The 24,984-nt window shown below is 37.5% G+C and overlaps 1 protein-coding gene across 1 annotated transcript in view; it reads right to left on the bottom strand.

Moving 5' to 3' along the window:
- Positions 1-24,066, bottom strand: part of LOC131277677 (amyloid protein-binding protein 2) — a 68,974-nt gene extending 44,908 nt beyond the window's left edge. The window contains exons 1-2 of the mRNA XM_058292769.2: positions 23,653-24,066; positions 1,987-2,075 (exon numbers count right to left, since the gene is read on the bottom strand). Coding sequence (XP_058148752.1) covers positions 1,987-2,075; positions 23,653-23,790 — 227 coding nt within the window. The 5' untranslated portion in view covers positions 23,791-24,066. The remainder of the gene's footprint in view (positions 1-1,986; positions 2,076-23,652) is intronic.
- Positions 24,067-24,984: the final 918 nt, after the last annotated feature.

Genomic DNA, 24,984 nt, shown 5'->3' on the forward strand with positions numbered 1-24,984 from the left:
TGAAGCTAACATTTAAAATCAACTTTAAAAATGAAGCTGTCTTAAAGACTCAACATAAAAAAGGTAAATAATCCAAAGTGAAACAGCCCAATTCAAAATGGGAAAAGGACTTGGAAGATAGATAAATGGCCAATAAGCACATGAAAAGATGTTCAATATGATTAGTCACTAGGGAAATGCAAATTAGTCACAATGAGATACAACTCACACCCATTAGATGCCTATCATTTTTTAGAAAAGAAAAATAAGTATTGACGAGATTGTAGAGAAACTGGAACTCCTGTGCATTGCTGGTGGGAATTTATAATAGTGCAGCCGCTCTGTAAAAGAATTTTGCATTTCCTCAAAAAGTTAAACACAGAATTACCATGTGACACGGCAATTTACTCCTAGATATATACCCAAATGAAATGAAAACAGGGACTTAGATACTTGTATAACAATGTTCACAGCAGCAGCATTCACAGTAGTGAAAAGAAGGAAGCAACCCAAGTATCCACTGACAGAATGGATAACAAAATATGGTATACAAGGAAATATTATTCAGCCATAAAAAGGAATGATGTTCTGATACATGCCACAACATGGATGAACCTGAAAACATTACACTAAGTGAATTAATTAAGCTAAACATAAAAGGACAAATATTTCCTGATTCCATGTATATTAAATATCTACAAAAAGCAAATTCATAGAGACAAAGTATTTTAGAGGTTGCTAGGGTCTGGGGGATGGGAAATGCAGAGTTGTTATTTAATGAAGTGTTGCTGTTTTGAGTGATGAAAACATTTTGGTAATAGACAGTGGAGATAGCTGTACATTTTAAATAGAATTAATGCCACTGAATCATATACTTAAAAATAGTTAAAATGGCAATTTTTATGATATATATATATATAGCCACACACACAAATAATCCAATTAAAAAATGGGCAATGGATATGAACAATTTTCCACAGAAAACATACAGTCAAAAAACATTTAAAAAGATGTTGAACATTATTAGTCATTAGGAAAACGTTTATCAGAACTACAATGAGATACCATTTTCTACCTACTAGGATAGCTATAATAAAAGAAAAAAGGAAAATAACAAGTTTTGGGGAGGTGTAGAAAAACTGGACCCCTGATAGTTTGCTGGTGGGTACGTGAAAGGGTGCAGCTGCCGTATAAACAATTCGGCAGGTACTCAAAAAGTTGAACATGGGGTTGCACTATGACTCAGCAATTCCACCCCTAGGTATATAACTGAAAAGACTGAAAACGTATGTCCACACAAAAACTCGTCCATGAATGTTCATAGCAGTATTGTGCATAATAGCCAAAGAGTAGAAGCAAGCCAAGATCCATCACCTGATGAGTGAATAAACAAAATGCAGCATATCCATATGACAAAAAATTATTCAGTCACAAAAAGGGAATGAACCTCAGATGCATGCCGAAAGAGGGGATGAACCTCGAAGATATTACAGTGAGTGAAATAAGCCAGATACAAAAGGACAAATAGTATGATCTCACTGATATGAAATAACAAGAACAAGCAAATTCATAGACTGAGAAACCAGAACACAGGTTACCAGGAGTCAAGGTGGAGATAGGGAATGGGGAGTTACTTCTTAAATTGTAGAGTTTTTACTTGTGGGTGATGGAAAAGTTTTAATAATGGATGGTGAAGATGGGAGCAAAACACCGTGAAAATAGTAGCACTGAAATATATATTTGAATGTAGTTAAAAGGGGAAATTTTAGGTATTGTTATATGTTACTAGAAAAAAAACCAAAACAAAACAGGACTGTATGACACAAACAGGGAACCCTAATATAAACAATTGACTATAGTTAATAGTATAATTATAATCTTTCATCACTTGTAACACATGTACCAAACTAATGCAAGATGTTAATAACAGGGGGGTATATGGGAACACTGTATTTTCTCCATGATTTTTCTATAAACCTGCAACTTTTCTAATAAAAAAGAATTTACCTTTTATCCAAAGCTCGCAATACTTTAGCAAAAACTTCTAATTCACAAAATTCACTGCCCAGTTGACATAAGCGTCCCTGTTGGTAAAGCTGAAATAAAAAAAGAAAAAGATTTTTAATTTTTAAAAATTTAATTTCTTCTTTATTATACCATAACATAATACTATTCGAAATCAGTATGATTACACAATTAAGTAGTATCAGGAAAGATGCTTATACTATCTAAGAGAAAAGTAACACTAAATTTAAAAATTTCAGTAATGCATATAAAAACTATGAATTAGGGAAGCGGACTTGGCCTAATGGATAGAGTGTTCGCCTACCACATGGGAGGCCCACGGTTCAAACCCTGGGCCTCCTTGACCCGTGTGGAGCTGGCTCATGTGCAGTGCTGATACGCGCAAGGAGTGCCATGCCACACAGGGGTGTCCCCCACGTAGGGGAGCCCCAAGCACAAGGAGTGTGCCCCATAAGGAGAGCCACCCAGCACAAAAAAAAAGTGCAGCCTGCCCAAGAATGGCGCCGCACACACGGAGAGCTGACACAAGATGACACAAAAAGAAACACAGATTCCCGGTGCTGCTGCTAAAGATAGAAGCGGTCACAGAAGAACACACAGCAAATGGACAAAGAGAGTAGACAACTGGGGGAGGGCGGGGGCAAGTTGGGGGGAGGGAAGAGAAATAAATAAAAACAAAAAACAAAAAACTATGAATTAGTATACATGCATTTTTATTCATAAAAATGAATTCCTGGGAGCCGATGTGGCTCAGTGGTTGAGTGCCGGCTTCCCAAACACGAGGTCCCAGGGTCAAAAAAAAAAAAAAAAAAAAAAGATTTCCTATAATTTGTTTTAATAGTTACATATAATTGTTAAGACTATTTATAAAATACTTAAAACAGTGCCTGGTGAGTGGTAGTGACAAACTGATATAATTATTTTTATAAGATTTATTATTTATTTATTTCTCTCCCTCCCCCCCAAGTTGTCTGCTCTCTAGTCTCTGTGTATTCTTCTGTGTCTACTTGTATTCTTGTCTGTGGCACTGCGAATCTGTGTCGTCTCTTTTTGTTGTATCATCTTGCTTCATCAGCTCTCCATGTGTGTGGTACCATTCCTGGGCAGGTTGCACTTTTTTTCACGCAGGGCAGCTCTCCTTACGGGGCGCACTCCTTGCACATGGGGCTCCCCTACGCAGGGGATAGCCCTGTGAGGCACGGCACTCCTTGAGCACATCAGCACTGTGAGTGGGTCAGCTCACCACACAGGTCAGGAGGTCCTGGGTTTGATGCTCTATCCGTTGAGCCAAATCCGCTTCCCTGATATATTTATTAAATAAAGCTATATTTTTAAAAAGTTTTCAAAATTGCTAAGTTTATTTCTTAAATAAAACTAGGTAGTAAATGTAAAATTATCAAAATAATAGCAAAGCTAACATTCAAAGGCCATGTGGCAGTTTGAAATTATTTTATGAATCCCAAAAAGAAAAATAGTATGTTTGTAAACTACTCTATTCCTCTGGGTGTGATACTTTATTTACTTATCTATTTATTTATTTCTCCCCACCCCCTCATTGTTTGCACTTGCTATGTCTTTAGTAGGCACCAGGAACTAAACCTGGGACCTCCAATGTGGGAGGGAGGCGCCTAATTGCTTGAGCCATCTCCCTTCCCTGCTTTGTTGTCTCTCCTGTTTTTCTTCTTGTGTCTCTTATTGTATCAGCTTGCTGTGCCTGCCTGTCACGTCAGCTCGCTGTCTTGCTTGTTTTCTTTAGGAGGCACCAGGAACCTCTGCTCCCTGTTTGAGTCTCTCATTATGTTTTACTTCTTGTGTCTCTTGTTGCATCATCTTGTTTTGTCAGTGTGTGGCACCTGCCCGTCACACCAGTTCACTGTCTTCTTTAGGAGGCACAGGGATCCAAACTATGGACCTCCCATGTGGAAGGCAAGAGCTCAGGCACCTGAGCCACATCCGCTTCCCTGTGATACTTCTTTAATTGCATTAAATTCAGCTGAGAGGCCTTTGATCAGATTAGGTGATAAGATCCCTTTGGAGCTTGAGATTGGGCTATCTCAGTGAGGCATGACTCAGTTTGAATGTCCACCCCCTTGCTGGGTCTGATATAAATGCAAACACAGAGAAATCACTCAGAGGAAAAGGAAGCCAGTATGTTTGATCCTGCCATGTAAGAGAGAGCACTACAGCATGAAGCCCCAAGGGGTTGTGCTCACAGAGGAGCTCCGGAGATCTTGGTGAGCCTGGGAGGGGAAGGCTAAGATCTCTGCAGAGTTCGGCAGCCATCTACTTCACCACATGGCAAAAAAAACAGGATTGATAGTTGCTGACTGGTGAGAAAGCATCCTTGCTGATGCCTCGCTTTGGACTTTTCATGGCCTTGGGACTTTTGAGTTTCCACGCCAAATAAATCACCTTTATAAAAGCCACCTCAGGGAAGTGGATGTGGCTCAAACAACTGAGCTCCTGCCTACCACATGGGAGGTCCTGGGTTCAGTTCCCAGTGCCTCCTAAAGAAGACAAGCAAGTCAGCAAGGTGACCCAACAAGATGATGCAACAAAAGACATGAGAAGGAAAATATAATGAGAAATACAACAAAGCAGGGAGAGGAGGTAGCTTAAGCAATTAGGTGCCTCCCTCCCACATGGGAGGTCCCAGGTTCGGGTTCTGGTACCTCCTAAAAAGAAAACCAGCACACAACAGACATAGCAAAATGCACACAATGAGGGGGTGGGAGAAATAAATAAAATCTTAAAAAAAAAAAAAAAAGCCACTCCATTTCTTGTACTTTGCATCAGCACCCCTTCTGCTTAGACTGGCAATCTAAAACAGACCAGAACTGGTCAACATGTGGCACTAAGGACTTTTCATATCACCACAAGGATCTCAGTTCAGTTCTGGGCACATCACTTCACAAGTTGACTAACAGTAGAACCTATCTACAGTCATCCAGGATGGCAGAATTTCTAATCATATCACAATCGTGTATTTATTTTGCCCAGTTTTTTATAACTGCTATTCTACTGTATTTTAAAAGTAAATATGTTAAATGTTTATCCTAACTAACACATGCACATGGTTAAAAACAAATACTATTGTCCTTTGCCTTCCTGCCGTAATTTCACCAAAAGCTTTTACATTTATGTATGCTATATAAATAATTCCTTACAAGGAAGGAATTTTGTTATATTAATTCCTTTTATATGATAGGGACTTAATACTTAGCTAGGCTGATGAGAACAAGGGCTTCAGAAAGAGAACAAGGGCTAATTAGAGTTTGTTCTCTAAATGGGTCAGTTAGTTTTACTTTGCACAAGGAAAACATAGTACAAATTCAGTCAGCACACTCTTGGGCTTAAATCACTGGTCACAACGGAGGCCAGGTAAAATTAGGCATATTAATGCAAGGCTATAATGACAGACCATATACTCAAAAAGGTCAGGCAGAAATGTTTATCTTCATATAATGGTTAATATTCATATTAACTTTAAAACCTTCATAAAGAGTGCCTTTCTGTAATGAATAAAGATTTGCCTCTATTAGAGATGATTCCATGTTTTCTGCTGTAGGAAAACAAGTGTTCCTGGGTAAATAAAACAAACCACTATTATCACTGTCAAATTTATTTTGACTAATAAAAACTAATTCATGAAATTAAAGAAAGAATTTATGATTAAACTGTGGGCTTAACAATGTGATAAATTTCTGATTTGGGGCAAAAGAGCAAAGAGAGTTATCAAAAGAAATGTATACACAAATACTCCAAAGAAACACTATAACATAAAAATCTTAGTTTCTTACCACAATGACTCACCATCAACAACTTAGGGTTAGAATTTTTTTTGTAAGACAGAAGACAAAAGGTTGTACAATTACTCTGTACTCACTAGTCAAATAAAGACAAATTCAATATTATGTATCCTACAACTTATAATATCTCTTAATGGTTGAAAATTGATACATACTACTAAACGGTGTTTGAAAACAGAATTTAGAAAAGTTACTGTTTTAGTTAGTTTTAAACTTACTAAAAATAAGCCGTAGGTAATAAAACCCTACATTTGTCTTTATTTAGCTGTTTAATATTTCTAATAAAAAATGTGTTCACATCTAAACTCATAAAGGAGTGAAATGATTTAATGGTTTCAATTCAATCTTACTATGTTTAACCAAAAAATGAAAATTAAATTATTTTATGAACTAATGGGATTATGGATACCAATTTGAAATAAAATACAATCTAATCCTTACAGAGATCTTTTATGTGCCAGGCTCTGCTCTAAAAGATTTTCATTAAGTAACTTATTCTATCCTTTATACATGAGGAACCTGACCCCAGTCTGTCCTTACATTCATATTCTTAACCACTTTACCACACTGCCTCTTTTAAAAATTTTTATTTTTAATTTTTTAAAAATTTCTCTCCCCATCCCCGCCACCCCCCCAGTTGTCTGCTCTCTGTGTCCATTTGCTGCGTGTTCTTCAGTGTCCGCCTGTATTCTTGTCAGCGGCACCCGGAATCCATGTCTCTTTTTGTTGCGTCATCTTGCTGCATCAGCTCTCCGTGTGTGCCGTGCCACTCTGGGCAGGCTGCACTTTATTTGCACTGGGCAGCTCTCCTTATGGGATGCACTCCTTCCGCATGGGGCTCCCCTATGCGGGGGGACACCCTTGCATGGCATGGTACTCCTTGCATTCATCAGCACTGTGCGTGGGCCAGCTCCTTACATGGGTCAGGAAGCCCTGGGTTTGAACCTTGGACTTCCCATGTGGTAGGCAGACGCCCTATTTGTTGGGCCAAATCCACTTCCCTAATATGTTTTTTATTTTTAAAGGGCACATAGATCAAACAAAATGTTACATCAAAAAAACATACTGTCTCTTGAAGATAAACTATTAGGAAATAAGAAAGAGTGAAAAATACAGTTATTTTTAATAGAAATAATAGTTAATATATGTCCACATAGTTAATAGTTAAACTATAATCCCTTCATAGATTCATACATGTTATGAAGTTGAACTCAGAACAAAGGAAACTGAGATTTTAGGTTCATTGGTAATGATTCTCCTATCAGACTTTTTTTTCTTTTTAGGAGGTATTGAGGATTGAACCCAGGACCTCATACATGGGAAGCATGTGCTCAACCACTTGAGCTACATCGGCTATCTCACATCAAACTTTTAAAATCTGACTTATTTTTAGTTTATTATCTCCATCTGTAGAGTAACAAGTCTATTAAAGAGCTATGTAGGGAAGCAGATGCGGCTCAAACAGCTAGGCACCTGCCTACTACATGGGAGGACCCAGGTTTGTTTCCTGATGCCTCTTAAAGACGACAAGCAAGAGCTGATGCAATGGGTTGGCCAGGAGCTGAGGCAACTAGATGACACAATTAGATGACACAACAAGACACACAACAATACACACAACAATCAGGGAATGGATATGGCTCAAGTGATTGGGTTCCTCCCTTCCACACAGGAGGTCCTGGGTTTGGTTTCCGGTGCCTCCAAAAAGAAGAGAAGCAGACAGAGAACACAAACAATGAGGAGGGAAAATAAATAAAAATAAACTTAAAAAAAAAAAAAAGAGCTATGTAGACAACTTTTGGCTGTTGTTACCTTAAGGAAAATAAGGAAAAGCAAGTTTATTTTTACAAGTACATAAATTACCTCTCACCAGATACAACAAAAACACATATAGGGAGCAGTTGTGGCTCAATCAGATGAGCTCCCGTCTACCATATGGGAGGCCCTCGGTTCATGTCCTGGGGCCTCCTTGTGAACGCAGGCTTGCCTGCACACTGCGAAGTGCCACCCAGCCAGCAGATGCTGCAGAGAGCTGACTCAGCAAAGGTGATGCAACGAAAGAAGGAAGGCAAGCAAGAAACACTGAAGAGCCCATAGCGACTGGACACAGAGAACAGACAGTAAGCAAGCCGAAAGGGGGAAGGGGAAAGAAATACAGACAGAGGAGAACATACAGCAAAAATGGACAGAGAGAGCAGACAGCATGCAATCTGTTGCAAGGCGGGGGATAAAAAAAACTATTAAAAAAAAAACCACATACAATATAATAAAAACACATAAAATAAAAACACAATTAAAATATATTTTACAGGTAGAAAGACAGACTAGACTAGATGTGGCTCAAGCATTTGAGCACCTGTTTCCCAAATGGGAAGTCCTAGGTTCAGTTCCCAGTGCCTCCTAAAACAAATAAACAAACAAAAAACAAACAGGGACATGGATTTGGCCCAATGGATAGGGTGTCTGCCCACCACATGGGAGGTCCAAGGTTCAAATGCAGGGCCTCCTGACCCGTGTAATGAGCCGGCCCAATGCAGCGCTGATATGCGCAAGGAGTATCATGCCATGCAGGGGTCTCCCCCGCATAGGGGAGCTCCACGCCAAGGAATGCACCCTGTAAGGAGAGTCGCCCAGCGCAAAAAAAACAGCCTGCCCAGGAATGGCACCACGTACACGGAAAGCTGACGCAGCAAGATGACACAACAAAAAAGAGACAGGTTCCAGGTGCCGCTGACAAAAATACAAGTGGACACAGAAGAACACACAGCAAATGGACAGAGAGAGCAGACAACTGGGGGCGGGAGAGAAATAAAAAATAAATCTTAAAAAAAAAGTAAAATAAACAAAACAAAACAAAAACAACTCAGGAGATGATGTAGCTCAGTGGACTTCTCACATACGAGGTCCTGGGTTCAACCCCGACCCCTGGTACCTCAAAAAAAAAAAAGTACACACCAATCAAAAAAAGGAGAACTCAGTATTTTCAAAGTTAACATATGATAAAGGTAATGTTAAGGAAAGAAAAGGAAAAAAGGGAAAAAAATCAAAGTACATTAAAACTGGGAAGGGGGTGGGGGGTATAAGGGGACCTCATACTTTTTCACTGTAATAATAAAAAAATGAATAAAGACAAAAAAAAAAAAGGGAAAAAAATCTGGGAAACAAGATGCCTACCTGATGAAAGATAACAAAAATAAATTCTAGAATTATCAGAATTTTAAAGGTTAAAAATGAAATCATAGCTGTAATAAAAGCTATTTAATATACTGCCTTTCTAAGCATTATATCACAGGCCAAAATTCATAAAGGAAACAATAAGCGATTATATAAAAACCTAGAATATACATGAACATAAAGTACTAAAAACAAAAATAAAAGGAATTCAATAAAACTGGATAAAATATTAGTAACATAAGTGTGGAAACAGTTAATAATCTAATACACAAAGAAGTCTTCTACATCAAAAATAAAGAGATGAACATCCTGGTAATGTTTGGAAACAAGGGCTTCTAAAACAAATAAACAAAAAACAACTAAAGTAAAAAAATTATAAGTAAAGTGAACACTACTGCCAGAATACTGCATGAAAGTCCCAAACCCAGAGAATTCTTTGGGGAAGAAAAATAGAAATGAAAGCCTTCCGTTACTCTCAGGGATTATGAATTGGCGTGACTGTTTTCCAAGCCAATTCAAAATTACTACAGGCTAAGAGTGAATAGCTTAGTCTTAACATCAAATTAGTATACAAAATAAACTAGTCTAATTTCCAACAACAAAAATTTAGGAAGATTTCAAAAATGAAAGAAAAGGAGTAAAAACTATAACCAAAAATAAATATGAAAACTAAAACATCAACTCATCCATCTGATACTTAGAATTGTTACCTGCTCTGTACAAATAAATCATCAGGCAGAAAGAAAAAAACCCTTCAGAAATGAAAAGGGATTACTGTCAAGGAAAAATGACCACATGAAGTGAACAAATTTCCAAAAAGTTTCGGTAATATGGCTTCACTTTTGTTTTTAAAGTATATACTTATATCATATGTGCTTAAAAATACATTTTAAAAATCTGGAATAGTAATGAATAAAATGCTTACATTTATGGATTTAAGATTTATTTTTTTGCTCTGACCTTTAATTTCAAATTTTTAAAGATCATGCATACCATACAAGATGGATATAGGATTCATATCTCAAATCTTTCAACTCCACTGCCATTATTTTCACCTGGTTTACTACAAAGGTCTAGTAGAACTGATTTCTCCATTGCTACTCTCATCCCCTCAATGCCTTTCCCAGTGGTGCACACAGCAGCCAGAATGGTCCTTTTTTTTTTTTTTTTTCATATAATAAGCTTTACTTTTAAAGAAGTCTTATATTACAGAAAAGTTACATTGAAAATATAAGGGAGGGAAGCAGATGTAGCTCAGTGCCTGAGCGCCTGCTTTCCATATATGAGGTCCTTGGTTCAATCCACAGTACCTCCTAAAATATATATGTAGAGAGAGATGGGATTTCCATATACCCTAGTGCCACCTCATATTTCCCCTACTCATTGACACTTTACATTAGTGTAAAATGCTACATTGATGACAAACATAGAAGCACTGCTACAAACCAAGGCCTGTAGTTTAAATTATGGTTTACACTATGCATTGTCCAGTGTTACAGATTTTGACAACATGTACAATGCCCTGTATATATCATTGCAATATTATGCAGAACAATTGCAATGCCCTAAAAATGCCTTATGTTCTAAACTATTTTTTCCTCCCATTCCCCTTAGTACCTGTGGTAACCACTATCGTTATATCAATGTTACAAGCTCTTCCATTACTATAATAATAAGTCTACTTGGGTCCCTAGTGGCATTCCCCGCTTACGTTTGTCCATTCCTCAATCTTGAGATTTTGGGATGGTAATGCCCACTCTGCTTTAGACTGAAAAAGGGGCTTAGATTTAATAAGTCAGATGGAAGGAACTGTTTTGCTTGCAGCTGTAGATACTGTTTTTTGGGGATAGGGGACAGTTCTCTATCATCATTTTGTTCATTGTCCTGAATGAGTGTGATGAACTAGAGAGTAGGTGTTGGTCACAACTCTGCTGAGATTCAGGGTTCAACCATTAAATGGACAGACTGATGATATAAGTCTCTGGGATGTATATTTAATGGGTATAATGCTATTTATAGTTTCAAATAAAGAGTGGAAGAACCATATGGTAGGGAAATTATACATGCGTCTAACTTTGTTACATTGGGGAAATAGATTTTATATTCCAAGGTAAGGCCCACTGATGCGGTGCTAATTTCATGGGGTTGTGTGCCTTCCCTATAGTGTCCAGATATCTCTAGAGCCCTCAGAAGCACCTGTTTGAGGCTTTGTTTACTGTGGCAATCAGTGAGACTGACCTGATGTGTAGAAGCCTAACCTCTGAAATGACCTTCCAACTCACTTTGAAATCTCTTAGCTGTAAAAATTCTTTTGTATTTAATGTTTCTCCCCCTTTTTGTCAAGGTCTTTTTCCAAATGCATTGCTGGTTAGAACTTAATATTAATCCCTCAGTGCCAGGGAGGCTCAACCCAGGGAATCAAGTCCCACAGTTGAGTGGGGGGAGCAAGGGGGAAGGTACTAAGTTTATTTGCTGACTTTGGCTTAGAGAGCGGCCACAAAGCTCAGTGGTAGAGCATTTGACTGCAGAATGATTTTTTTTTTTTTTTGAGGTACCAGGGCTGGAGACTGAACCCAGGACCTTGTATGTGGGAAGTTGGTGCTCAACCACTGAGTCACACTGGCTCCCAAGTTGTTTTTTTTTGTTGTTGTTTGCTTGTTATTTGTTTTTAGGAGGCACTGGGGATCGAACCTGGGACCTCCCATGTGAGAAGCAGGCACTCAACCATTTGAGCCACACTGGCTCCCCTTGGCTGATTAATTTGTAACTCAACTTAAAAGGCTCAATAAAGTCACTTCCTCATAGAGACCTGACTCCCCAATTTAAATTCTGTTCTTTGTTATACTTTCTTATGACACTCCATTTTTCCTCCACAGTAGCATCAAGACATGCATGCATACATTCCGCTAAATGATCATTTCGTAAATACATATCTCTCAATTACATTTTATACAGAGGCAACCATAATCACGACTACATCTCCAATACCTAGTATAGTGTCTAGCACTTGATAATACATTATTTTCTGCAGTAATAATACCAATTGGTAGTTAGTTATCTTGGATGGAATTATGAACCTTAAACAAAAGATTCAAGACACAGATCTACTTGGTAGCTGATAATTACAGAATCAAGTATCACTGTTATTTTATCATTATTTATTGAAACTTTCCAAATTTATCTGTTCAGTGATTTTAACACAGAAACACCAATTTCACAGTTCCTTACTGTCTCCCCAACTAGATCGCAAATGCCTACAGAGAAACATTTAGTAGGCAGTTGTATGTCCTTTCCTTGTATTACTCCGTATAGAATAGGCTCAAGCAATAAATTTTGACAACAAATTTGAATGTAAACTTTTAATGAGCTAGAATCATGAAGAGCAAAAAGTACCAGTACTACTGAACAGCTACCTTAAATGTTTACCTATAAGCATATAACAAAAAATGGAAAAAAATCAAGCACAAATTCTGAATACTTGCTGCTTGAATTTGTAGGCAAATATAGTGGTAGTAATCAGATCACGTTTTTTCATAATCTGTAATTACTGTTCCACAACAATGTAAGGTGTTGGTGAAGGGACGATATAACATACGGGAATTCTGCATATTATGCATGATTGTTTTGTAAACTCACAACTTCTCTAATAAAAAATAACTTTAATTAAAAAAATTAAAGGGCGGAGGACTTGGCCCAGTGGTTAGGGCATCCATCTACCACATGGGAGGTCCGCGGTTCAAACCCCGGGCCTCCTTGACCCGTGTGCAGCTGGCCCATGTGCAGCGCTGATGTGCGCAGAGTGTGCCCTGCAACACAGGGGTGTCCCCCACATAGGGGAGCCCCACGCACAAGGAGTGTGCCCCGTAAGGAGAGCAGCCCAGCGCGAAAGGAAGTGCAGCCTGCCCAGGAGTGGTGCCGCACACACGGAGAGCTGACACAAGATGACAAAAATCAGAAACACAGATTCCCGTGCCACTGACAACAACAGAAGCGGACAAAGAAACAAGACGCAGCAAGTGGACACAGAGAGCAGACAACGGGGGTGGGGGGGAAGGGGAGAGAAATAAATAAATCTTAAAAAAAAAAGTGAAAATTAAAAAAAAAAATTAAAAAAAATATACAGGTAAAATTAGGTGCTTCCCATTTTAATATCTGATTTTTTTTTTAAAGATTTATTTATTTATTTAATTTCCCCCCCTCCCCGGGTTGTCTGTTCTTGGTGTCTATTTGCTGCGTCTTGTTTCTTTGTCCGCTTCTGTTGTTGTCAGCGGCACGGGAAGTGTGGGCGGCGCCATTCCTAGGCAGGCTGCTCTTTCTTTTCACGCTGGGTGGCTTTCCTCACGGGTGCACTCCTTGCGCGTGGGGCTCCCCCACGCGGGGGACACCCTTGCGTGGCACGGCACTCCTTGCGCGCATCAGCACTGCGCATGGCCAGCTCCACACGGGTCAAGGAGGCCCGGGGTTTGAACCGCGGACCTCCCATATGGTAGACGGACGCCCTAACCACTGGGCCAAAGTCCGTTTCCCAATAGCTGATTTTTTTAACCAAACACCCTCAGTTACATGAAACTCTTAGCAAGTCTTAGCTTACTGAACTTGTTACGTCTTTGTGACTTTCATATCAAAGGCAAGAATATTATAACTAGGGACATTCTAATTATTTGTTTTTATTAACAATAAATATTTCCCAGGAATATTTATATGAAGCACTGTGCTAAGTATAGGAATACAAGTCAGTAAGAACTGTTCCCTGATCTCAAAAAATTTAGAATCTAACAGGACATAAAAACAAATGTTTACAGATGACATGATTGAGATAGGTAGAGTGCCTCAAGAAAACAAAATACCCACTCCAAGGAAGAACTTCAGTTGAGTTTGAAAAGGAATGGGGATCTTAAAGCTTCCAAAACACAGCATGCAGTGGTGACACAGATGAAAACCTATTAGCCTTTTCCAAACACAGGGAAATGTTGAAAAAATATCACAAAATAATTTTTGGATACATAGCCAAGTTTGAAATTAAGAACAGAAGTTCTACAGTTGCCAAAATTAAGAAGACACAAACTTAGAAACAGCTGGGAAGGAAGAAAAACAGAACTGTTTATATTCAATGGTTGGTTTCAGTAGCAAAGTAGGAGTCCAGCGAGTAGATTCTCATTGAGGGGAAGGTACCTGGAGTTCACTAAATAAGGTATTGACTCATTAACATTGAACTTAAAACCAATAGTTGTGTATCTAGAGCACATATTTTCTCTGTAAGGCACATCACCATCTTCTCGAACTTAGGAACACTAGACAGCACTTTGGCACTACACTTGGGGACCATTTTGAACAGCAAAAAGCACAAAAATGTGAAAACTTGGGACTAAGTACTTGTGAAAAGGATACTTATGAGAGCTGAAACAAGAACAGACCATTGCCTTGTTTGACCTTAGCTAGGAACATGTGCGAGGGTGACTCAAATTTTTCATTGCTCTGTGCGTGTCCTTTATTGACCACAAATGCTGGGAATGATCATTCCGGGGTTACAAATAAATTCAAGCAAGTAGGCAAAACTGTAAATACAGAATCCATGAATAATGAGGATCAATTGTGTATGTGTATATATATATATATTTATAAAAGACCATCAAAAATTTGAACGATGATGGATATTTAATAATATTATAGAATGACCTAATTTTTTTAGGTGTAATGATAGTATGGTAGCTACTAAAATATTTATGGATGAAATTTTATGTTGTCTAGATGTGCTCCAAATACTATGGAAAACGAAAAGTGGGTGGACAATAGATTCAGCAGCAAAACTCGCCAAGAATTGATAAATGTTGAAGCTGGATAATGGCCTATTCATCAACTCTGTCAACTTTTATATGTGTTTAATTTTTCCATAATAAAATGGTTTTCTAAAAAAAAGTTTTGCAAATGTATCCTTCACTTCTAAAATAAAAGTAGTAATGTTTTGTTTTAATACACATTTTCTTGTCTTCACTTACAAGATACATTTATTCTTGTCCTTTAACCCCAAAATTCATCTTAAATGTGGTGCTAAAAGAATTTATACTTAATTATAACTGGGTATTCCTTTATTTTGATTTCAGAATTGCATATTTATCTTCAGAAAATTTAGCAAAGAATTAAAAAAAAAAGACAAAGTCAATGTCACCATCTAGAGAAAATCACTGTCAGCATAAAGGCACATTTCTTTTCAGTCCTCTTTTTGTGGGAGTACTGAATTGAATATGTTTTATAAGCATTAATCCTTCATTATATAAGCTAAAAACTTTTTATCATTATAAATTTTTAAGCTTTTAAGCTTGATTCCCCAAAAAAACACATTTTTTGGGGGGAGAGATTTTGATTTAGAGTTAAGATTTAGGGTGAACTGGTATCTTTAAAATCCTGAATATTCCGATTAAGAGCAAATTATGTATGTCTCTTCTACATTTATTGAAGATTTTTCCAATTCCTTTAATGTCTGTTTTTGGATTTACTTTTTGGCATTGTTTTCTGTTACTACATTGAATAAGATGTATTTTTTCCTATACTGCATGTAGAAAAACTTTAATTTTAATTATTAAGCTACAGTTTTTCAGGTGATTTTCCTGGGCTTTTTATGTATTTATAATTATACCATCTGTTAAAAATATAATTCTTCATCCTTTCTAAAATTCACTATTACTTCTTTATTCTAATTGCATTGGTTAGCACTTCAAGAATGTCAAATACCTAGTGTGCAGTTCCAGAGATCAAAAATTTTTACTGGGAGCAGATGTAGCTCAAGTGTTTGAACACCTCCTTCCCATGTATGAGGTCCTGGGTTCATTTCCCAGTACCTCCTTAGTTTAAAAAAAAAAAAAGTTCTTAACTAAAAAAAATGAATTATACCGAGAAAAATAGCATTTCCTCTCTAAACATTTTTATTTGGATATGTAGATTATCTTTTGAGTAGATACAGGCATACATTTATCTGAATATTTATTAGAGAATGGAAGAGATGTTTGATTTATTACATTTCTGTTACCTATACAGATCATTAGTTGATAGGTTTCCCTGCCCTATTAATATGGTGAATTATATTAACAGACTTGATTTGGATTTGCTATAATTTTGTTTAGAATTTTTGCTTCAAAGACTCAAAAATAAGATTTAGTATTCTAAGGTCTTTTGTTACTACCTTAGGTTCTGATATCTGATATAGTTAGCCTCTTTATTTTTTTACCTGTAACAATTTATCAAAAGTGTCAAATGTTCTTTGAATTCACCTAAGAGTGTACCTGATATTGATGGAAGTTGTTTTATTTTGTTTCATTGCAGTGGGTGGAGCAGGGGTAGAGAGAGGGGCAAGTATAATTTCTCAGTTTATCTCGGTTTCTCATCTAGTAACCTCCCTCTTTGGTAATCTGTATTTTCTAGACACATAATTTCATATTTTTTCAGACTGATTAGCATAATTATACAACTTATTCTACATCTTAAAAAGCTATTTCACAATATAAAAAGCTAATTTTCTTCCTTTTCATTCCTTTTCTCAATTATACAACTTATTCTACATCTTAAAAAGCTATTTCACAATATAAAAAGCTAATTTTCTTCCTTTTCATTCCTTTTCTCAATCTTAATTTTGAGAATCTGAACTTTCTCCCATGTTTCTTGATTTGGCTAGTGAATTAACTAATTAGTTGAACTGTTTTTCTTTTAAAACAAACTCTTAGACTTATTTCTCAATCATACTGACAATGTTTCAGAGTATCTCTATTTAGGCTACTCTTCTCTTAGTTCAACTTTGTGTCCCAGATATCGTTTTCTTAAAAACTCAACTCTACTTTCTTAAAATATATATATTACTTCTGCTTATGAAAGTAATAGATGGTAATAAAAATCCAAATATTAAAGAAATACACAGGGTACAGAGTAAAAACTACTTTGAATGCAACCAGTGAGAAATCAGAGATAAGAGAGGGAAATCTCCAGGTGAAGGGACAGAGATACATCTCCAAGCCAAGGAACTTCAAAGACTGCCAGCAAGCCAGCACAAGAATATCTACAAACTCTGGGAGAAAGCCTGTCGATACCTTGATGGTGGGACTTCTTGCCTTCAACCTGTAAGCCAATCAAGTCCTGTTGTTTAAGCAAAACAACCTCATTCTGTGTTATATGTAATACTCTGTGTTATGTGCCAGTTGCCCTGGCAAACTAAAGCAGCAGTATTACAAGTAAAAGGGAATGTATCATTTAAAATTTTTTTAAACAAATCAATTTTATTGATACATATTAAGAAAGTATACAATTCATCCAAAGTGTACAATCAATGGTATTTGGTATAATCACAGTTGTGCATTCATCACATCAATCATTATTAGATGATGTAAATTTTTAAACTTTAATAATCTAATAGGTGAAGAATGATGTTATTCTTTAAAAGTTTTTATTGAAATATTCTATTATATACATACAGAAGACTGAACAACTCATAAACGCAAATAAAACTCAATATAGGTTCATAAAATGAACAAACATATGTAACTAGCATCCAGATCATGAAATGTAATATTTTCAGAATCCCAAAGCCTCATGCCCCTGCTCAGTCAACATCTTTCAAAGAGTACCACTCTTTACTTCCAACACACTAAATTTATTCTGCCTCTTTTTGACCTTTATATACTTGGAATCTTACAATATATATACTTGCAGTTTCTAAACTGCACTGAGGCACCATAGAGCAATAAAGGATATTTTAAACTTGCATTGGTGTGGTACATTTGTTACGATTAATAAAACACATTTTTATAAATGTACTATTAACTACAGTCCATGGGTTTGCTGTGTAATGCCCTAGGTTCTACGGACTTTTAAATTCAAATACCATATATACAACCTCCAACATTTCCCATTTTAACCACATTCAAATGTATAATTCAGTGCTGTTAACTACATTCACAATGTTATAATACCATCACTACCATCCACTACCAAAGAGGTTCCATCATCCCAAATAGAAACTTTCTACATTTGAAGACTTGGCTTCCAATTTCCTACCTCCACCCCATCCTGATCTATATTCTAGATTCTGTGTTTACTTATTTTAATTATTTCATATCAATGAGATCATACAATATTAGTCCTTTTATAACTGATTTATCTCACCCAACATGCTTACTTCAAGGTTCATCCATGTTGCCATCTGTACCAGAACTTTATTTCTTTTTATGGCTAATATTCCATTGCATGTTTATACATTTTGTTTATCCATTTATGGATTGATGGGCACTTGGGTTGGTATACACTCTTGTAAACTGGTTTCTCTCACTCAGTAGCATTTGTGAGATTCATCCACATTGTTTCGTGCAGTTGCAGTTTATTCATTCTTGTTGTATAATATTATACTGTGAGACCATTCCATAATTTATTAATTATCCTATTGATGGATATTCAGAGAGTTTCTACTTTTGGCTGTTATGAATAGTGTTGCTACGAACATTCTTAAGTGTATTCTTGGAGTCGAACTGCTATGTTATAAATATGTATCTCTGGCTTCAGTACATGTTAGTTTTCCAAAAAGGTATATCTATTTATACTCACACTTACAGCATATGAGAGTCTGGTTACTCTATATCCTTGTCAACACTTTTTTCCCCCTTCTTCCTTTAAGTCATTCTAATGTATGGGACAGCATTTTTTTTTAAAGACAAATGAGATTGGGTCCCTTTCCAAATGTTGATTGGTCCTTTGGATGCCTGCTCTTGGATATCTATTCAGGGTCCTTCCTCATTAAAAAAAAAAAACCAGGTTATTTTTCCTTTTCTTATTAATTTGTAGTTCTTTAGATGTAGGATATGAATCCCTTTGTAAGATTTAGGTACACGTCTTGCCTTTTCACTCTCTTATACTCCAATTTATCAAATTTTCTTTATATTTAGCTCATTTTGTATTCTATTTAATAAATTTCTGCTGACATAATGAAGACTTTTCCTAAAAGTGCATATGGATATCTAAGTGACCAGCATCATTTATTTGACTTTCCTTTTCCCACTGTCCTGTGTCACTTTAATAATAAACCAGGGGGGGAAACGGACTTTGGCCCAGTGGTTAGGGCGTCCGTCTACCACATGGGAGGTCCGCGGTTCAAACCCCGGGCCTCCTTGACCCGTGTGGAGCTGGCCCATGCGCAGTGCTGATGCGCGCAAGGAGTGCCGCGCCACGCAGGGGTGACCCCCGCGTAGGGGAGCCCCACGCGCAAGGAGTGCACCCATAAGGAGAGCCGCCCAGCGCGAAAGAAAGTGCAGCCTGCCCAGGAATGGCGCCGCCCACACTTCCCGTGACGCTGATGACAACAGAAGCGGACAAAGAAACAAGACGCAGCAAAAAGACACAGAAAACAGACAACCGGGGGAGGGGAATTAAATAAATAAAAATAAATCTTTAAAAAAAATAATAATAATAATAAACCAGGGGACAGTGTAGGTGTTAGTCTGTTTCTGAGCTCTTATTTTATTCCTTTGGTCTATTTATCTGTGTACCAAATACCACAGTATTGTAAATGTTACAACTTGATATTTTATGGAATAAATCCTCCAGATTTTCTTTCTTCCTCATGATTGCCTTGGCAAGATATCATATTTTTAAATGTAAATTTCAATTGAGCATCCTTTGATGTTTATTGGTCACTCACAATTTCTCTTCTCTGAGCTGGCTGTTTATAACCTCTGGACATGAGCTGGTTTTGCCTTTTTCATGACTGGTGCTAGACGTTTCTGTATTAAAGAACTTAGCCCTTTACCTGTCAAATGTTCTCAGTTGTACAGTCTTTTAAAAAATGTGCTTATTATCCCTATCCCACCTCCCACCCCCAATTGTGAAGTACTCCCTGGGTTTTGGCTTCATGCTTAGAAAAACTTTCTCTGTGCCAAGATGGCAATGCAATGTTGGCAAGAAAAGTGGCAGAGGATTTTATCTTTTACATCTATTTATTTTTATAACATTCGACACTTTTATAATTTGTAAATTACCTTTAAAAAAGACTTTCTTTACAGAAGAAATTTTATTTATTCTGATACTATCATGATTTGCCATATTTAAATCTTTACTCACCTGGAATTCATTCTGGTATATGGTATGAAGTAGAGGTCTAACTTTTTTTCCCCAAAGAGCCAGATAAATGTATGGCAGGTTACATATGTTCTTTTATGCCCCCTGCACCCCATAAAGTCTGAGCTCTCAACTTATTGATCATTAGAGGTCTTCATATGAAAAGAATATTAATTCTTTCAAATATATGGCAAAAACTTTTCCCAATTTGTTACCAGAAAATTTTAAAAGATTTTCAGAATATTGGATAAGGCTGTAGATAAATATACAACAGAAATATACAGAGAAAAAAGAAAAATTAACCCTAATCAGGCATTAATTTGTATGTTCTTTAGCATAAGACTTATAATAAGAAAAAAATACAATAATTTAAGTTTAAGACTATGAAAATAATAAATAGAATACATTACTGATGTATCACCTAGTTAAAACTTAACCCTATGGCAAACTTTTATCTCTGGAAAAGGACGCAAAATAGATCTAGCAGTTAAAATAAAAACAAAAGATCCTAAACTTCATTCTTTAAAAGAAACCAGATCATCAGTCTATTTACTTTCACTAAGTATACAATTTTACAATTACTCCAACCCTAGATAAGCCCCCAAATATACCTTATTCACTTCTATACCAAAGTGATTTTGTACCCTTAGGGAAAAAATATTAAGAAGCCATTATTTCGTAGGGTATAAAATTTTTATTGAACCATCTATACCTCTTGTCAATTCTTTTACATATTTTTAGTCAATTTCCCATCCCATATAACTTAGCAGCCATTTCAAACTTGTTTAGCCCTCCTACATCATATCTGAATATCATATATTGATAGTAATACATGCCTCAACTCTTTCCTTCTTGTACTAGAGGAAGTTGTATTCTTTTCCCAACTTCAATTTAAGACTAACACTTTAAGTAAAAGGAAAGGCCAAAAGGGGGCAAGACTTATTAATGCTCCTGCTCAGGGACTCTGCTCCATAATTATTTTCTGTCTCACTTGTATATTCAACCTCTCATTCTCTAGATTTCTGACATTCAGCCTATGAATATATTTTAATATATTCCATTCTATAATAACAATTTTTAAAACTTCACATTTTATTCTTTCTACATACTGATCCCTCTCTCATTTCCCTTCTTAGGGAGCAGTTAGATACCTATTCATCTACCATTCATCCCATAACCCCTTCTAATGCTTTATGATTATGCCTTTACTTGAAACTACCAAGACAAATTAACATAGTCTCATTGGACTATACCAATTAGGAAGAACAGGGGAGGTTTTGTTTCCACAAATACTCTAATTTTGTCTATGACTATACCTACTGATGGAAGTTGGGACTACTGGAGAGATCTGATTATGAGTTCATCCTTGGCTCTGAAGTGGAAAAAAATGCCCCTCAAAATTTTCACAAGTTACGCTAGGGATGAGTATCTTATATTTATATGTGTATTTATACAACTGTTGATTCTGTGTTTAAAAGGAAGAAAAACTTCCTTTGTATCTCTCCAATTAAAAACTGGCTTCCAGGGCTTGATTTTCACTCTCAGAGGCCTCTAATTATATAAGACTAATCAAAACTTAGTGCTATAATGTCTTATTGTAAAAATCTACTACTGGGGAGTAGGTTGAGCACCTCCTAAAAAACAAAATCTACTATGTCAAGATGCACAATCTTTCTAAGCAAAGAAGCAAGGTATGACAGAAAAGAATCAGATTGGCATTTGATTTGTAGCTTGGGAATTAAATACTAGGAATGAGACCTTGGCTAAATTATTTAACATTCTCACTTATAAACCAGGGTTATATATAGTTTAACTGTGAGGATTAATCACAGTATATGTAAAAATATTTAACACAGTTCCAGGTACATATCAAATACATTCCTTCACCTTATCACAGAGCATACTCCCAACAGACATACAATTATTAAGAAGTAAAAATACACCAAAAAGAAGTAATATAATTTCTTTGTGAACTATGTGAAACAGAAAATGTGACAAAAGCACCTTCTATTCATACTCACTAATAATTTTTAAATGAAAAGCTTCAATTAGACATGAAAATTACAGAAGGTATCCAAGTATTGTGAGAGAATCCAACTACTGAATATACTTTGATAGATTAAATTTCCAATAATTTAAGAGTGTAAAAGATTACAAACGATTCCAAAAAAATAATAAACAGAGCATACACAAAGCTGTACTTTCCCAGGCTGAGAAATATTTAATTTGGTCCTTCCTTAGGAGGAATAATACATCTTAAATATAAACATTTCCTTAGATATACACAAAAGTAAATTGACATATCTAGGAATTTGGAATATGGGGGGGTCGTTTTCTAAATAAAATAATATACAGGATCAAAATTAATCTCCAAATTTTTAGGGAAAAACATTTCAATTGTCATAATTGGTGCAAAGCAGCTGGATTTACCCATCAGCTGTTAATTCTGAAAAAATATTCTGGGGGTGGAGAAAGTGGGCAATCTTCCCAAAAACACAACTGCCAGAAAACACCAGCCATATAGAAGACTGTACACATCTGTTAAATATCAGTTTACACTGTTCCAGGCAACGTACAAATCAAGAAGATTCAAACATACAAAAGAAATCACACTCTACACCGCTCAAATTTTGCATGGCTCCTGAAGAACAGTTCTCCAGGCCGATTCAAGGCAAAGAGGACTGAATAATAAAACCAGTGTCCACATTCAAATGTGAGGAGAGGAAAAGGGAGGCTCCGAGTCCATAAAGCTCTCTTCCTCTTCAAAACACTGCAAAAACTGTCCACGTTTAAATACACTCACCCTTGAAACTCCTCGGAGAGTGACTTTGAGACTTTGTTCAGATATTTGAGGGGGAGAGATTTAGGAATGCTGCAAAATGGCAACTTTGAAACACACGTACATAATTTAAATTCTAAAGTTTGTTTTTTTTTCCCCCTAGGAAAGAGTCTTCCCTTCCTTTCAAACAATTGACCACCACTCCCATATTAATAAAATCCTCAATTCAACCCCCAATATAAACAAATCAAAGCGTTAAATAATCTTCAAAACAAAGTACACAACTTCCAATAATCCCTCAACTCCCTCTAGATTGGGAAGAGAAGGGAGGAACTAAGAAACATTAAGCAGAAAAAAACTTGGGGAAGGAGGGCAGGGAGAGGTGAAAGTAAGAAGGGGAGAAAAAGAATAGAGCAAAAAGTCCAGCTGATGCTGACACTTAATTGAGCAGAGAGCAGAAAATATCCCGAGGACATAAACTGGAAGGAAAGGACTGAGTGGGACTGGGGCGCAATACAGGAAGTCCATGCAAAAGACCTACCCACCGAGGGCCACGGAGGAGGGAAGATCAAAAGGGGCAAGCCTCATTAATGAGATACCATGGCCCAAGAGCTTGAGAGACAGAGAATGTAGAGGGGTGTTTTTTGTATTGGCAACCCGGACACCGCGCCACACATCTCCGGAGGCGATCCCAGCCACGAGGGGTGAGGGGTTAACTACTGGGGTTCGCAGACGTGGAAGGGGGTGCGGCCCCAGGGGTTGTGGCAGAAGAGCAGAGAACAGGCCCACGGTCCGTACCTTGTAGTAAACATCGAACTGGATGTTCTCGGGTAAGGAGCGGATATCTCGGCGGGAGCGGGTGTAGTTGTCCACGACAGCGGAGATGGCGGTGTTATACAGAGTCTCTGGGATCCACTCTAGTTCTACCGCCGCCATCTTCCTTCCCTCCTCCTCCGCCTCCTCCGCCTCCTCCTCCCGAAGGCCCCCACCTCCCTCCGTAGCGAACTCCTCCGCGGCCCTGAAGGATTCGGAGAGGCGGCGGCAGCCACGCCGGCACACGACAGAAGGGCACGGGCGCCCTGGCTACTCCAGGAGCGAGCAGGGGTAGCGGTAGCGGACACAGACTGGATTAAAGAGTGGGTCAGAGGGCAAGAGAGGACAGTCCAGGCCTCACATTCCGGGTTTGGGAGAAACCCAGGCTCCGTCCCTGCGCCGATCTCTGCAGGGGCGGGACTGCGTGTGTGGCGTCATGACGTCAAAGCACGCCGACACGCTGGAAGGAAAGGAATGCGGCAGGCGAGGATCTTCGAGCGAAAAGAGCAGCGGTCCCTCCCACCGAGAACGCGGTTTCTAACCCGGCGCCGACGTGGGAGATAGGGTTAGAGTTTTTACACAGACAAGTTAGCAAAGGTTTTTTTACTTGCCCGTCCTAACTCACTTAAGCAAATCAGTTCCTTCCGCAAATCCTACTTTTGCGAGTTCTTGACGGAGACCCTTTTGAGGCTCAGGTATGAATTTGGACCGTTTCCGCACCAAAAATGTACAGTTATCCGTTCATTGAAAAATATGTATGCAGAAAATTCGCGGTACTCCAGAAATCCTTCCTCAGAGTCCTGTCCCTAACCCAAGTAAAGAACCCCCGGTTAAAGAACTAGGTAGGTGTCAGGGTGGAAGGGAAACCTACTTTTCGTTGTATAACCATTTGCACTGTTTGAACTTTTACCACTTCTTTTTTCGAAATAAAATTTCAAAAAGTAGATGAAAAGCCCTGCTCTGGAAAAATTTGGTAGGAAGGTTAGCCTAATTATGGAATTCCAAACAGTAGTGAGAGGAAAAGTGCTTCATAATGGCTGTGATAGGACTTAATGGTAAGATGGAATTGAAGGTTTCCGTTTTCTGCCGTAGTTCTATTCCTGGCCTTAGGGGACCGTTGCATGATTGGGACTAATTGCTTCAACTCACTTCCTTCCTCAGTCTGAACATCTGCTATTTATGTAATGTAATTTTCTAAATCTACTATTTAAAGAATTTTGGTATAACATCTTTGTGTTCTAGGAATTTAACAAGGAAATTACTGGTCATAATTGTCGGTGGCACTGTCAGTATCATAGTCACTCTGTAACAGTGTAA

This window comes from Dasypus novemcinctus, unplaced genomic scaffold, assembly GCF_030445035.2.
Source record: "Dasypus novemcinctus isolate mDasNov1 unplaced genomic scaffold, mDasNov1.1.hap2 scaffold_282, whole genome shotgun sequence".
In the NCBI taxonomy this organism is placed as follows: domain Eukaryota; kingdom Metazoa; phylum Chordata; class Mammalia; order Cingulata; family Dasypodidae; genus Dasypus; species Dasypus novemcinctus.